The sequence below is a fragment of the Mustelus asterias genome, chromosome 10 (assembly GCF_964213995.1).
Source record: "Mustelus asterias chromosome 10, sMusAst1.hap1.1, whole genome shotgun sequence".
Lineage (NCBI taxonomy): Eukaryota > Metazoa > Chordata > Chondrichthyes > Carcharhiniformes > Triakidae > Mustelus > Mustelus asterias.
The window spans coordinates 75,201,331-75,218,403 of NC_135810.1; the positions used below are offsets into that span (position 1 = coordinate 75,201,331).

General features: G+C 42.9%; 2 protein-coding genes across 3 annotated transcripts in view; one reads left to right on the top strand and one right to left on the bottom strand.

Annotated features, from left to right (window-relative positions):
- slc9a2 (solute carrier family 9 member 2) overlaps window positions 1-5,026 on the top strand; it is a 72,656-nt gene extending 67,630 nt beyond the window's left edge. Inside the window, exons 11-12 of the mRNA XM_078222809.1 lie at window positions 294-381; window positions 4,311-5,026. Coding sequence (XP_078078935.1) covers window positions 294-381; window positions 4,311-4,690 — 468 coding nt within the window. The 3' untranslated portion in view covers window positions 4,691-5,026. The remainder of the gene's footprint in view (window positions 1-293; window positions 382-4,310) is intronic.
- Window positions 5,027-9,304: 4,278 nt separating this feature from the next.
- Window positions 9,305-17,073, bottom strand: part of slc67a2 (solute carrier family 67 member 2) — a 39,737-nt gene continuing 31,968 nt past the window's right edge. Inside the window, exons 6-7 of one of the 2 annotated variants that reach the window (XR_013498878.1) lie at window positions 10,808-12,381; window positions 9,305-10,766 (exon numbers count right to left, since the gene is read on the bottom strand). Coding sequence is in view for 1 of the 2 variants with exons in the window: in XM_078221955.1 (XP_078078081.1) it covers window positions 11,570-12,381 (812 nt within the window). In the remaining variant the exon portion in view is untranslated. Of the gene's footprint in view, window positions 12,382-17,073 lie in introns of both variants that reach the window. The other variant, XM_078221955.1, reaches the window with a different exon arrangement.

The following is a 17,073-nucleotide window of genomic DNA, read 5'->3' on the forward strand; positions in this document are numbered from 1 at the left end:
TTGATTTAAGGGATTAACTTTAGGGCAGAATTTAAAGTTAAAGTTTCAAGTAGTTCACCCTCCCTTCCAGCTGGTAAAATTGAAATGAGTGAAAGGGGAAAATGATGGTCTTAACCTTCCTTGTCCCACTTGCATACAAAATGTTGATTTTCATTTTTCAAAGTAACGTTGTAATTTGATGTTCAGTCCTGTGGCAAAACATATTGTTTGGCAAAATGTACACAGGTGCTCTAAGAATATGTGGTTGTGATCATCGCTAAGTACATCTCTCCTCTGCCTCTCTTTTTCCATAGTCTGGTGCTGCAAAGAATCGTCCATTTTCACAGCCTCCAAATGCCAGGATTCCTTCTAGGCTCAAAAGAAGGAATGTTGCTTTCACAGGTAGTATGTGCTGCTATTTTTAATCTTTTTACTTTTTGATTGTGACCAATGGCGGGATCTTCTGGTCTCGCTCACTTGCCCTGAAACCGGAAAATCCTGCCCGAGGTCAATGGACTTTTCCATGGTCCGCCCCAATTCCTGTGGTGGGTGAGGCAGTAACATTCACCTCCTAATCTAGAGGGAAGTAACACTATCGAAACAGTGGAGAGATAGGGTTTGCTATCATTGGAAGTTAAAGGATCACTGTCATTGCAATGTGGAAATCCTGGCCTTTTATACCTGCAAGCAATGTTCGTCACCGGATATGCTTTGATGTCCATAGTATCCAACATTGTTAAGGGTGCTGATGTGGAAATTGTTTAATGATATAATTCCTATATTTGTGGGTGGGTGTAATATGGGGTTGCCCCCAAAAGGACCAGAAACTTCAGGCAGGGCAGTTTTTGGCTATGGCCCCATTCCATTTCCATCTTTACCTGGGTCTTATCATAACAATCTATAAAACCTTCTCAAGGAAAAATAGGGCTGGGCAACAAATGCTGGCCTTAACAGACATACTTGCATCCTGTAAAAGAATATCAAAAAATGGAAATAGATTGCTGAATGAATCGAGTAGTTATTAATCAATATCAAACTTGGATTCTAAGCTCAAGAGAATTGAATGAGGAAAATAATGCTGAGGTAAAAGGAGATTTTCTGTTTTGAGCACTGAGGAAATAATGAGTCTTTCCTCAGCAAAGTGAGGTTATAGAAGAAGGGGATAGGGTCTTAACCTGTTACTGCTGATTTCAAAATATTGGCCCGGATTTCACAGTCAGCTGGTGCTGTGGAATCAAATATGTACCGACTTATTGCAATCCTCATGGCGATTAATTTCAATCTTGAGAGAGGATTCCCTCCCAACAACTGCTTCGCCAGTAGTTCAGGCAAAAATGGCAGGCAGTGAAGGGCTTGACTTTAATCACTGCACCCCAGAAATTATTTAAACCTGGCTGCTGGAAACAAAGGACTAAATCCTAGTTATTTGATATGATTCATTTTACGAATGGATGGATGTTGTATATTTTAAATATTTTTTGGGATTATAGTGATATTCTATAAAAGTTGTCTGCTGTGTGCCAATGATGAATTAAACTGAGGGAAGGTTAACAGAGACAGCTGCCAGAATTTTACTGCCTCATCTTCCCAAGGCTCGTAAGATTCCATCCAAGGCCAACGGAGAATGCCATTCTGCGAGCCTCGCCTGCCCCGATTCTGGATAGGGCGAAGTGGTAAAATTTGGGCCAGCTTGTCTGTGAGAGCTGTTAGCTTCATGCATTTGTAATGAGGGGTTATGGTGTGTTTGAGTTTAACTAAATAGGCTGGATCTAAAATTTGCCTTGTAATATAAGTGGCTTTTCAGCTGTTCAATTTCAAAGAGAAATTCCAAAGTGACAAGAAACTTTTACAACTTACGAAGATTTCATTGGAAAACAGGTGAAGATATATTAAGTGCTATTGATTGAAAGTAGAGGCAATAGGAAAACATAAAATACATTCTTATATTTGGACAAGTTGAGTTTAAAGAGATGTTTGAAGACAATGGAACTTAAGATGAAAGAGGGGAAAAATATGTAAGGAAAGATATTTAGTTGAGTTGTGGTGGTTATGTGGGAAAATGTCTTGAAGGTCAGTGTGCTGTGAAAGTTTTTGATTCTGAAGCAGTTATCAAGTTTCAACCCACAATTTTTTTTTCAGAAACAGTTTGATTCTGAATCTTTTTACATTTCTACATCGGAGTGGAAGTAGAAACATAGAAACCCTACAGTGCAGAAGGAGGCCATTCGGCCCATCGAGTCTGCACCGACCACAATCCCACCCAGGCCCTCCCCCTACATATTTTTCCCGCTAATCCCTCTAACCTACGCATCCCAGGACTCTAAGGGACAATTTTTAACCTGGCCAATCAACCTAACCCGCACATCTTTGGACTGTGGGAGGAAACCGTAGCACCCGGAGGAAACCCACGCAGACACGAGGAGAATGTGCAAACTCCACACAGACAGTGACCCGAGCCGGGAATCGAACCCGGGACCCTGGAGCTGTGAAGCAGCAGTGCTAACCACTGTGCTACCGTGCCGCGTATTTGAGGAGTAGTGTAGTATACCTTTATTAAAGTGACAGTTCTTTGCTTTGTGTAATATTATTGGATTTTTCGAGTTAAAATCTATAAATAAGTTGTTTTAGGAAGTTTTGACCAAGTGGATTTTTTGAGAGATTGAAACTTTAAGCTTGTGGCTTAGGTTTTAATTTTTTTAATACATCTTTTGGATTTTTAAAATCCTAAAGGTATTACTGGAGTTCTATACTTTTTGGGTCAGTAACTCTTTATCCTTGTTTTCAGAATACAAAAAAAGGTTATGATCAGTAAACCAGACTTCCCTCCAGGATCTGGCGTGCTCCGCAGTAACATTTGAGGTCATAATACAAAATTAAAAAGTAAATGATAAAAAGTGTCGTAATTTTTCAAAACCATTTTGAAGAAGCCAGATAATTCATTTTACCAAGTGATGTAGGTTGAAACATTTTAGCATGATTTATCATTTTTTAAAAGTCATAGATTTTACTTTTTAACAAGATTTTTAAAAGTTTTTTTAAAAAGTATATTTATTAGTCACAAGTAGGCTTACATTCACACTGTAATGAAGTTACTGTGAAAATCCCAAAGTCGCCACATCCGGCACCTGTTTGGGTACATTGAGGGAGAATTTATTATGGCCAATTCACCTAACCTGCATATCTTTGGACTGTGGGAGGAAACTGGAGCACCTGGAGGAAACCCACACAGACATAGAACATAGAACATTACAGCGCAGTACAGGCCCTTCGGCCCTCGATGTTGCGCTGACCAGTGAAACCAATCTAAAGCCCCTCTAATCTACACTATTCCAATATCATCCATATGTTTATCCAATAACCATTTGAATGCTCTTAATGTTGATGAGTCCACTACTGCTGCAGGCAGGGCATTCCACGCCCTTACAACTCTCTGAGTAAAGAACCTGCCTCTAACATCTGTCCTATATCTCTCACCCCTCAATTTAAAGCTATGTCCCCTTATGTTAGCCATCACCATCCGAGGAAAAAGGCTCTCGCTATCCACCCTATCTAATCCTCTGATCATCTCGTATGCCTCTATTAAGTCACCTCTTAACCTTCTCTCTAACGAAAACAACCTCAAGCCCCTCAGCCTTTCATGGAGAGAATGTGCAAACTCCACACAGACAGTGACCCAAGCCGGGAATCGAACCTGGGTACCTGATGCTGTGAGGCAGCAGTGCTAACCACATGTCACTGTGCTGCCTCCCCCCGCCAGATTTATCTGACCTTTTAAGATTTATCAAGAGTTGTTTAAAATGTGATTAACATTGAAACAATAAAATGTCTGAAATCTCAAAACATTCGAAGTTGGTAAAATTGTAAAAGCTGTTTGGAACTCATTTTTAACATTTAAGGATCCTTGAAGGTTGGTCTCCTCGCTAAGCATTTATCAAATGAGAGAAGGCCTTGCGATATCTAGATACCAGGTCTGAAATTTTTAGATGTGAATAATTAATAATTAGTGGGAAATTAGCCAAAATTCACACTATTCACAACTAAAATTCAGCAAGAGAAGTAGCACACCCTTGATAGTAGCATTGGTTAGCTCAATGTAATTTTTGGATTTACAAACTATGATAAGGGCACATTCCAGAAGTTGCTGGACTGTTCCATCCAATAACTGCAAACACTGTGCCAGTTATTGATAACCTGGACTATTAAACATTGTTCAAATAGAATTAATTTGGAAAGGATACTTCAGTCTAAATTGTCACTCTGTTCTAATAACGTGAGAATACATTTTCTGAAGTGATTCAGTTGTAACCTTACATTGTGCTTTTGTTCTTTAGTGGGAGATGACAGCAATTTGGAAACAGATTCCTTTCAATTAGAGAATCGTTCACAATCCGGAACAGGTCCATCATCACGTCACCAAGATCCATGCAGAATGGAGTGGAGGAATGAAGTTCAAAGAGAGAATAATAGAAGTCAAAGGCCTAATTCTGTTGGTTACAATGATGATGCAGCAGGCAGTGGAAGCGATGGTGGAAGAAGACGGGCACTGATGCCAAGGATAAGATTTGGTACTTTGGATCAACAGGATCGTCCCCATAATGAAAGTGAAAGAAGCCAGCAAGGATTTGTGGAAATTGAACCAGTTAGTTGGACAGCAGAAGATACACATGAAGACACTGAAAGCAGTAATCCTTTAATAAGAAAACCAAAATGATTCTAATTGATAGGCTTTCTCACTAGACTGAAGTTATGATTTTCAGCATAATTTAACATTATATCAATGGGTTCGAAAATTAAGTGACCATTGATTTTGGGCCTCGAGTTAACCCAAATGGCTTCCTACTTTCAGTTGGCCCTTTGATAACTTGTTGACACTACCACGTATTCAAGTCCCATAGGACGCTTTGCAAGCACAAATGAAAATGTGATCTAGGCATGTCTTTAGTCTTCTGATGATTTTTAGCAAGGATCTGACTTGTAAAGCTGTGGTTTTAATTTTTAACTGAATTTTTGTTTTTAACATTGAAATAAAGATTTGCATTTATACAGCACCTTCCATGATCTCAGGACTTCCAACATGCTTTGTAGCCGATATATTTTTAATTATGCTGTCACCATTGTAGAAACTACAACAGTCACTGCGCTCAGCAATATGATGATGACTAGATCATTTTTTTAGTGATAGCGAGTGAAAGAGAAATATTGGTCAAGATGTCAGGGATAACTTTCCTGCCCCTCTTCAAAAATATCCAATGCCTAACAGAGTTAGCAGGGGTGTAATTTAACATCTCATTAAAAGGACAGCACCTCCAACAGTACAGTAATCCCTCAGTACTGCACTGGCGAGAAAACCTAGATTTTTGTTCTCCAGTCTTTGGAGTGGAGCTTGAACTCTCAACCTTCTGCTGGAGGTAAGTGCTTCCAACAGCCATTGTTGACTCTTGAGGTATTCATTTACCTTGGGCAGGGGAGGATAATCGGACCTCTTTTTAATATAAGTGCACTGACTAATTACCAATTTAGCATTTTCCAGGCAATATTAAGGCTATACTCAGAGTGTATCTCTACATTGCTCGGTGCTTTTTCCCCCCCCCTCAATTTAAATCCCCTCCTTGTATAATACAGCACTTACAATCCTATAGATTCTACGCAACTCTCCGCTTCTACTTAACCCACACAGCTCAGCTCCTAGCACCACAGAGAATACTCATACATCCATTTTGTGCCTCTGTTTATTTCTGGTGAACTGCTGAGGCTGATTTGATTTTAACTTTCACTTCTAAACCATCTTCCTGCAAAATCCAGCCTTGAAACACAGTCCTACCCACACCCCTAACCTGCATATGCCATGAAAGGCAAAGTGGGCACTGGTGAAGGTTGGGGGAAATAATTATCCATCTTTGCTTCTGTTCTCCCTTCTCCTCCACCTTCTCCTGTCATAATCCTCTTCCATGCCTTTAATCCTCTGATCACCCTGTTCCTCTTCCCATTTTTCTTTCTCTCTCTCCATCCCTCTCCTTTTCCCCTACTATCTGCTTCTTTAATCCCTTCTGCTGCCTGGCTCCAATTAGTCATCACCCTCTAACCTTGCTTAACTTGGATTTTTCACGTGGCTTTGCATGTCTAAGTGCAACAACATGAGATTTACTAATGACTAACATTTTTAAATGTTAGTATCATGACACAATGCGAATAAACTAATGAGGAGAAAAAAGTGACTGCCTTATATTGTACAAGTATTGGGGCGGCACAGTGGTTAGCACTGCTGTCTCACACCTCCAGGGAACTGAGTTTGATTCCCGGCTTGGGTCACTGTCTGTATAGAGTTTGTACGTTCTCCAGGGGGGCGATTTTACCATTTTGATTCTAAGTGCTGAATCTGGGAGCAATTCAGATCCGACTTGGAAACCTGTTCTCAGGCGCCCCCATACACACTTAGCCTGAAACAAAAATTACGAGTCTGCATCGTGCTGTGGGCGGGGAGTGATCGGGCCTCCCCCCTCTCTTCTCCCCCCTCCCCACCACCAGAGAACAATCTGGCCTCCTCCTCCTTCCCCCCCCCCCCCCACCACCATGAGAGAGCAATCTGGCCTACTCCTCTCCCCCCCCCACCCCAGAGAGCAATCTGGCCCACCTCCTCTCCCCCCACCGCCACCTCACTAGAACATGATCAGTACTCCCTCCCCCACCCCTCTCCACCAGAGAACGATCTGCCCTCCTCCTCTCCATTCACCCCCCCCCCCCCCCCCCCACCCCCACCACCGACCGATCTGAATTAGTGAGCCACTGGAAACTCTGAACTTACCCCTTCAGATGCTGGAGCGTCTGAAACAGTCCTTTGCCGAGCATGTCTGTTTCACGTCATATCTGGATGGGTGAACGCGATGGTAAAGGGGGAAATGTTGGTACGTTTGGGCGTCCAGCTCAGTCAATTTAAATGCATGCCTAATTTAAATGCCCGTTTTGGGTGTGGTGCCGATCGCGGTCATTTTCAGGCCTTGGTAAAGTGGGAATCTGCTTGGACGCAGGTGCGGATCGCGCTATTCGCCGCATGCCTGACTTTACCACATTTTTGCGCCCGAAAACGGGCACAATGCAATGGTAAAATCGCCCCCCACGTCTGTGTGGGTTTCCTCTGAGTGCTCTAGTTTACTCCCACAGTCCAAAGATGTGCAGGTTAGGTGCATTGGCTGTGCTAAATTGCCCCTTAGTGTCCTGGGAAGTGTAGGTTAGAGGGATTAGCGGGGTAAATATGTGGAGTTACAGGGATAAGGCCTAGGTGGAATTGTTGTCGGTGCAGACTCAATGGGCCGAATGGCTTCCTTCTGCATTGTAGGGTTTCTATGATTCCAAGTGTTGCCGCTTAATGTTGAAATTATGCTGTGATATTGGCAATAAGTTTGTTAACATCTATGCTATTTATAGGAATATTTTGATTCATTTTGCAGGCCAAAATTGCAAGTGATTGTTAGTCTTGATTGGTGTATTTAATAAAATTTTATTCATTTGGGTTAATTATTCAACTGAGAATTGTATTAAAACCCATAAGTTTGAATTGAGTCAGTTCATGATTGTTAAAAAATTGCCAGTGTAGCTAAAACTGCGATCCACATTTTTCAATTATTGGTTCACTGTCCTTGCCATGTGATGATAATTGTGAATGTATTTAGTAAAAAAAAATCAGTTTAAAGCTCTTTTCTTTTTCAAATTGTTCTTTTGTACTGGACCTTCCCAGCATAATACTGGAATTTTCTGTTTCTGATTTTCCAGCCTGCACCTGACAGTATTTAACTGGGGATGCACACTTTTTTGTAGATAGTAAGATTTGTGACTTGAGTCATGGTCATTGGGGCCATTAACATTGTTCCATTTAAACCAGAATCTCTAAAGGTGCAGCAGTTTCTGTCGAGTAACAGCCATCTAGTCAGCTCTTGACAATCACACATTAGCTCTTTAAAAGGTTGATTTCCTGCTTGCTAATCCCCTTTAAAAAACATTTGTTTGATGATTGGAAACCTGTGTGCCAGGGTTTCTTTTTGAAAATGAGACAAAAGGTGTTACACAGTCAGGGAAATGTTCATCAGTTAGGAATATTGCAGTTGTTAATGGGAGTATATTCTTGCCTTAAGATGGTGACAATTGTACTCTTACCTCATTTCTTAGAATGCGTTGTCACTATTTTAAGCCATTGATGAGAATTAAACATTTCCTTTTAATTTTAAGAGGACTATTTACATTTAGATGAAGTTAGCGCTACATCACTGGTGCTTTCTCAGAGGATTATCCTTTTTCTGAGGATTATCCTTTCTCTGTAAACCCTATGCCATGCAGTTGAAAGATGTGGTGGACAATCTGATAGCTGATCAAAGGATACATCATGAACATTCCTTTCCTCAAACATGGCACAGCCCACTGAGTACAAGCGATAAGACTGAAGTATTGGCAATGGTCTATAGACAGAAGTGCCAAATGAACAATCTTATGATGCTGCTCCTGACCTGACCCCAGCATCATTGATGTGGCGAGTAGTAGCTGAGTGCACTGAACACAAGATGTGAGGGACTCTTGCATTATCATGGCACAAATGCTGAAAATCTCCATGCCTAAATCCAGCAGCCAAGTAGTTCTAGTGCAGCTATGATGCTGACAGTAACAGCATGGAAGATTGCCCAGGTATCAAGTCAACTTTATTAGGCTAATTACTGCACCATTGATCTACTCAAATCAGCAATGTGAAGGAAAGAGTCCGCAACCGTAAAAGCTATCGAACAGAAGTGTAACCAGACCAGCTGTAGCAATATCTTCTAGTATTATTAGCTACCAGCATAAGGAAAAGCTGATACTTTCTGGAATATGGAGACCAAAACTGCACTCAGTACTCCAGGTGTGGTCTCATTAAAACCCTAGATAATTGTAGCAAGACTTCCTTATTCTCGTACTCCAGTCCTCTTGCAGTAAAGGGAACATACCACTTGTTTTCCTAATTGCTTGCTGAACCTCCATGCTAACTTTGTGTTCCTTCTATAAATACACTGAACATCACCATTTAGACGCTCAATATCTTGGAAAAAAATCTGGTTTTCTAATCTTAACCTCACTTTTTTTATTATCCATCTGCCACATTGTTGCCGAGTCATTAATTCTGTCCTCTGTGTGCTAATCACGGCTTGAAGATCCTCACAGGATGAAAATACTTGAAGAGGTGGTCTATTTTTCTGTTTCAGGGGATAGTGAAAAGTATGGGAAATGTTCCAGTTTGGCCATGGGTTATATACCAAAGTACTCTAGTTACTTTTGAAAATTTTTTTAAAAAGATAAAACAAAGATAAAAATGACATGGATCATTTTTTAATCTATTAGTGATATGATGGATATTGTAAATACAAATGACTTGTATTTATACAGTGCTTTTCATGACTACCAGCCATCTCAAAGGACTTCACAGGCTATGAATTACTTTTGAAGTATAGTTACTAGTGTAATGTAGGAAATCATCTTCAGTTCTCAGTCTGAAGGCAGCTTCTAGGTGATTATTTATCATACCACACGAAAATGCCATAATTTTCACTAGAGATGGGGCAAGGAAGGCAGGCCCCGAATTCACCTCCGCTAGAATAGGGATCGAACCCTGTGCTGTTGGCACTAATTTAATCCATATTATAGCTGTCTTGCCACCCGAGCTAACTGGGTGAGGGGGAAGAAAGGGAAGGGGGCATAGGGTAATGCGCAGAGATGTAGACAGCATGAGAGCAATGAGAAGGATGGAGATATCTGGGAGAATGAGGAGTGAAGGCAGGAGATTTATGTGATGGGAACACTAGTGGAGAGAGGAAAGATTTGCTAAGCGTAGAAACTTGGGCTGGATTGTGGAAGGTAGTAAGAAATAGCACTGGGGAGAAAGATTGGGGTATGACAGGACAGGGAAAGTGGTGATGAGCTGCTGACAAAAACTTGTCATTTGAGTTTTTTCAGGGCTGTTCAGGGCAGTGAAGAATGAGTGGTAAAAGCTGGTTGAGACAAGTAATTTCAATGAGAGTAAGCACATAGTTGAGATCTCAGGAAATGTGATTGGGTGAATGCAGGGTGGTGGGGGGGGGGGGGGGGGGGGGGAGGTGGGGGTGGTGTAGCTGGGAAGCAGTGTCTTAAGCCTAACGTAGTATACTATCGAACAGCCATCTTGTTTATCTAAACAACAGTGATTGCACATCACAAAAATGCAAATCCAGTGGTTGACAAGTGCTTTGGAATGTGATATATAAATGCACTTTTATCTGTTTCATTTGGAAAGACTGAAGTAAACACAATAAGACTGCAAGGTAAACACAATAAATATTTCTCATACATATGTTACAACTTAAAATTACCTCATAGCAGTGACAGAAGTAGGATAGCATGAGTCTTTTAGAAACGCGAAGTCCAGATCCAACATAAAAGTCATATCATTTATAAATAAATATCCATTATGAAAACTTCTGTCTTCTGAAGGGAATGACTCTTGCTGGATTACAATTTTGCAAGCAGAGGGCAGCACAGTGGTTAGCACTGCTGTCTCACTGTGCCAGAGACTTGGGTTCAATTCCCGGCTTGGGTCATGCGGAGCCTGCACGTTCTCCCCATGTCTGCGTGGGTTTCCTCCGGGTGCTCCGTTTTCCTCCCACAGGTCGAATGATGTGCTGGTTAGGTGCACTGGCCGTGCTAAATTCTCCCTCAATGTATGCGAACAGGTGCCAGACTGTGGCAACTAGGAGATTTTCACAGTAACTTCATTGCAGTGTTAATGTAAGAGGGTGCTCTCAAAAGTCTTCTCCACCTGCATATTCTTCATCTAAGCCTAGATACTGACTGTCAGCAGGCTCTTTGGAAGTTTTTATCTGTCATTCATTGGCAAAGAGAAATGACTGGAGCATAAGCCAGAGCAGGAACTATTCCCCCCCCCCACTATTTACCATTTAAACTACTGTCTTGGTTAAGATTACATAACTCAGCACAGACTGAATTTCAAATCCCTAGGGCCTCTTTTGTACTTCACAAGGAGATGCAACATTTTGGTTGGTTTATCTGATACTGATATTTAATTTTGATCTTCAGGTTGAAACCTTCTTTCCTTTCATCATATAAATGCTGTGTTTTCTGAAACAAGCTATTGCACAACATTCTTGTTATTAGCACATTTAAGTCATGAATCACAGTGGCTGAGGGAATTTATATGGTGAGCAACCTAGCTCTAAATGCCATGAAGTTAACAGTTTTCTGATTAGCCATGGCAATAGTAAAGACTTTAAAACTAGCCTCAGAACTCAGGAAAATCAACATGCGTTCCCATTTCTGAGCATTGGGATGATGGTTGGGATCAGGATTGGGATGCGCTGCTGTTCCCATCATGGATGCACAGCCTGCTGACAATCACTGTCAAGACTCCGCCATAGTGGGTACAAGAGAGGGATCAGCAGCTATGGAACTGCTGTCCAACAAAGAGGAGTGTAGTCAGAAATAAGGAATAAAGAACAGGAACCAGCATTAGACAATAATGGCACCTTTGCCCATATTTTTCTTCAAAAAGGTCTCATTGCTTAGCCACACTTACTGCAATTTCTTAATGCAACTTGACTTTAGCCTCTGTCGGTTTACTGAATTTTAAATGGATGGAGGTCATAAGGAGGATGGCCATTAAAGCTAAGGCAGCTCCAAGTCTTGGTGGACCGCACACGCTGAATTCCTGAACAATCCCAGAAAGCAAAGGGGCAAGTATACGTGCAACAGCAATCACTGACTGAGCAGCTCCTATCAACGTTCCTCTGGCTTGCCTCCCACCTCGGCTCAGTTCCATGTCAATGATGCACATGCGGCCAACAGTGGTTGAAAAGCCCAAAACAGTTGAGCACAATACAACTACCTGTATGGATGTTGCAATGGAGTACATCACCATCATGCAGCACGTGAGGATGCTTGAATGTAACAGCAGTAAGATCATTTTGTCATTATAGAGTCTGGTTATCGAGCCAACCATAAAACTTGATAGAGCTCCAATTATTCCACCATAGCTGATGAGATATCCTATTAGTCTGGGCGTCACATTAAATCTTTCTTCAATGGCAAGAACAAAATTGCTGTAATACAGAAGATTAGCTAAGGACATCAGAAACCTTATCAGGAAGACATCCCACAGATTAGAATGGATCAGTCCTCTTATATTTTCTCCCACGGACAAACACTGACTCCAGACAGAGTTTAATGTTTTGCGCCTTGCCACTCCATTGGTTGCTGTAACCACTGGGTCGGTAGTGCTATTAATGTTTTCTTTCCACAAAGTCTTGCAATTGGTCTCGCAATTAATTTCAGTTGCTAAGTGCAGTTCTTTTGCTGGAATATATAGCCACTCTTCATAAGGCAGCTTCCAGACAACGCCTGTAACAATAAAATATAGTTAAACAGTAAATCTACACCACACAATGTGATATTGGTATTTAACTACAACAATTCACATATCCACAGCAGTCCTTATGTGTAGCATAATGTCTGAGAGCTTAGAACAGGCTGGTGGACAAAGAGCACATGCAGCAGGAATGGCAGAGCAAGGCATTTAACATTTCAAATGGGTTCACTTAATGAAGTTTGATAACAGATTAGCTGTGCAGGAGGCAGGTTTAAAGTCAAGATCTCCACTGGCGTTCTGCATTTCTAAGATTAACCTGAGAGAGATTGATGGGAGTCAAAGCAAACCATTATGAGAGAGCTAAGAATGGGTTCAGTTTGTCAACATTTGGCCTGAGAATATTTTGACTCATCCAGATCCTAATTTTGAGCAGATAAAGTGAAACACTGGGCCCGATTTTACCATTTCGAGACTAAGTGCCGGGTGTGGGCGCCAAATAGATCCGAGCCCGGAGGCCGCGCTCCAGCGTGCCCATACACTTTTTTCCGGCGCCAGTCCAGTGGGCGGGGCTTAGCGCCGCCGGAACGATAGGAACTCCGAACTAAAACCTGACAGAACGCGCCCGGACGCGAAAAAAAAAGCAGAGAGCGGAGAGAGCCTCTCTGCCGTTCATTCTCTGGTCGGGGGGGTGGGGTGGGGGGGGGAGCGGGTGTGATGTATCATCCCATGGCGGGGGGGGAAGGGGGTGTGACTCTCATCCTCTGGCCGCAGACACAGCGGAAACCCCGACCACAGGATGAGAATCACACCCCCTCTCCCTCCCCCATGGGATGATACATCACACCCCCTCTCCACCCCCCCATGGGATGATACATCACACCCCCTCTTCCCCCCCCCCCCAGGGGATGATACATCACACCCCGTCTCCCCCCCCCCCAGGGGATGATAAGTCACACCCCCCCCCCCCCACCGAACCCCAGGGGATGATAAGTCACACCCCCTCCCCTCCTCCCCCCCCCCACAAGAGGGCGATGTGGGCCCGCCCCTCTCCTCATCCCCCCCCCCACTCCGGCGGACGCCAGCGGACCTGTGTGAAGCCCGGTCCCTTCAGCTGTGGCTCGAAGTCAGTTTTGAGCAACGTGCTGCAGGCTGTCAAAGGACTGAAGGTGAGCGGGAAGGATGGTGGAGGGAGACCACGATCAAGGTAGGTTAGGGGTGTGCTCTGCCGGGGGCGCCTACCTCCCAAAGGGGTCCGATCCCGGGGGGGGAGGGGGGGTCTGCCAGGGTGGTTGGGGGGGGGGGGGGGGGTCCGCGAAGGGTGGGCCTCGGCGATTCCCCTGCTGAATAAAAGTCCAAATCGGACTTTTATACAGCAGGTCGCTTAATGCATGGATGCGAATTGGACCGCACGGTGGTAGAGTGGAAATCGGCGGTAGAGTTGGGCGGGAGCTTCATTAAGTCGATTTAAATGCATGCAAAAGCATTTAAATCGTCGCGCCGGTCGATTCGGGCGCGCATCGGAACCGCGCCAAAATCGGCTGTCGGTAAAGACACGATTTGCAAAAACTCTGGTGCGGATTGCATTTTAGGCCCGCGCCCGACTTTACCGCGATTTCGTGCCCGAAAACAGGCACAAAGTTTTGGTAAAATCGGGCCCACTGTCTTTGGGTCAATGTAGGAGGCTGAGATATAAAGCTGTTATAAGTATTTATGTAAAAAGATGGTTTGTTCACTTCAAATCTGATATTTTCTTTTCTTTTAAGGCAACTTAGTGGTTACTACAAACTGAAACCCATGTATCCTGTTTGTATTGATATTGTTATTATAGGAAATGTGTCGTAGTTAAGTGTGAAAGAACTAAAGAATGCAGCAAAAATATTTATATACTTCATTGCATTATGTGTAGTCACAGTTAACCATGCGATGACTGAAATATGGAAAATTACCAGAGTACATTTCATTCATATTCTAAAGCATTGTTAGCAAATGATTTACCATTTGCAGTGATTCCAAACTGATGAGGAGCCTATTTTATAGACGTGAAATAAAATTCACTGGGACCTGGTCTCAAATCAACACAAATAATAGCATGTACTGGACTCCTTCAAAAGTGACAACATGTTCTATCAACTACAAGCTCTACTGTTTGATAGGAATCTTTTGGGCAGAATTATGAGTCACATTAGACGAGGAAAATAAAGAGGTCACCAAAAGTGGCCTATAAAAGAGTAGAGAACTGATGGCTCTCACTCGAACAGTGATAGGGCCTATGTCAGTCTCATAAGTCTTAGCGAGGGGAAAAAAAGGAATGGGTGGCAGGATTAATAAAATATCTCTCTCAGTGCTAGAGACAAAAGTGTTATAAGGGAGGTTGTGTTAAGACAGAATTCATATTCAGAGTTAAGTACTAGGTAAGGAAATGGTACAACTCTTTACATACTTAACAGGCCATTAAAATAATGGGTCTAAAATAGAGGGAGATTTACAAGAAGGTTTATTCCAAAATAGACTGGAATAAAGATAATGCATCTGTTAAATTGGGAAACAGCTTTTAATCCTTCTTGGAGCTCTATGTTTCTGGACCAAGAAAAAGGAAGCATCACTGAATTTAGTTCTGGAGATAAAATTTGATGTGAATGTAGAAGAACAAGGGAGCATGCGTGACCACATACAAAAAAAACAGAAAAAGATGGTGAAGAGTTAAAGATAAGGGTGTTGGAAAAAGAGGCTCACTGAAATAAAAGAGCATTCAGTTCAAATTAACTGGCAAAAGTAACAGCAAGATGACAAAAACATAGTTGGGTGTATGGTGGGAGGTGGTGTCATTAGTATAGTTACCCAGGAGCAGCGGGTTAGAATTGGTTTCAAACTTTCTAACTTTTCCTGGGCTACTATTCTGCTAAGTCAGAACCATCTGAAGTCTCCGACTCGAACTCCAGACTTTTGGAGGGTTTCAGATAAGTACTCAATGGGCAATTCCCATGTAGTCAGTGCGTGGGGACTTCCAAAGATTCCCTGAGCTACCTTCAAGGATACCTCCCCAAGATATGGCAGGAGATTGGAAGATTTGGGCCATAAATTGCTATTTCACCTGGAAGAAGTGTTTGGCACCTTGGACTATGAGGAGAGCGGAGGTAATAGGGCAGGTGTTGCACCTCCTGTGCTGAGAAGGGAGGAGATGAAAGGACACCTCTCGTAGCCCTTCCTTTTTGTTTGTTTCCTCCCCCCACCCCCTCACCCCTTTCAATTGCTCAAAATTTATTACAAGTCTAACTTTTCATCATGCTAAAATGTTAATTATTTTCTCTCGCCACAGATTCTGCTTGAACGGCTGAGTATATCCAACATTTTCTGCTTTTATTCAACTTTTGATACACATCTGACACCGCAATGACATAATTATCACTCGTTTCTCAGTCACATAAGAACATAAGAACATAAGAAATAGGAGCAGGAGTAGGCCATCTAGCCCCTCGAGCCTGCCCCGCCATTCAATAAGATCATGGCTGATCTGACGTGGATCAGTACCACTTACCCGCCTGATCCCCATAACCCTTAATTCCCTTACCGATCAGGAATCCATCCATCCGCGCTTTAAACATATTCAGCGAGGTAGCCTCCACCACCTCAGTGGGCAGAGAATTCCAGAGATTCACCACCCTCTGGGAGAAGAAGTTCCTCCTCAACTCTGTCTTAAACCGACCCCCCTTTATTTTGAGGCTGTGTCCTCTAGTTTTAACTTCCTTACTAAGTGGAAAAAATCTCTCCGCCTCCACCCTATCCAGCCCCCGCATTATCTTATAAGTCTCCATAAGATCCTCCCTCATCCTTCTAAACTCCAACGAGTACAAACCCAATCTCCTCAGCCTCTCCTCATAATCCAAACCCCTCATCTCCGGTATCAACCTGGTGAACCTTCTCTGCACTCCCTCCAATGCCAATATATCCTTCCTCATATAAGGGGACCAATACTGCACACAGTATTCCAGCTGCGGCCTCACCAATGCCCTGTACTGGTGCATCAAGACATCCCTGCTTTTATATTCTATCCCCCTCGCGATATAGGCCAACATCCCATTTGCCTTCTTGATCACCTGTTGTACCTGCAGACTGGGCTTTTGCGTCTCATGCACAAGGACCCCCAGGTCCCTTTGCACGGTAGCATGTTTTAATTTGTTTCCATTGAGATAGTAATCCCATTTGTTATTATTTCCTCCAAAGTGTATAACCTCGCATTTATCAACGTTATACTCCATTTGCCATATCCTCGCCCACTCACTCAGCCTGTCCAAATCTCTCTGCAGATCTTCTCCGTCCTCCACACGATTCACTTTTCCACTTATCTTTGTGTCGTCTGCAAACTTCGTTACCCTACACTCCGTCCCCTCCTCCAGATCATCTATATAAATGGTAAATAGTTGCGGCCCGAGTACCGATCCCTGCGGCACGCCACTAGTTACCTTCCTCCAACCAGAAAAACACCCATTTATTCCGACTCTTTGCTTCCTGTCGGATAGCCAGTCCCCAATCCACTTTAACACACTACCCCCAACTCCGTGTGCCCTAATCTTCTTCAGCAGCCTTTTATGGGGCACCTTATCAAACGCCTTTTGGAAATCCAAAAACACCGCATCCACCGGTTCTCCTCCATCAACCGCCCTAGTCACATCTTCATAAAAATCCAACATGTTCGTCAAGCACGACTTTCCCCTCATGAATCCATG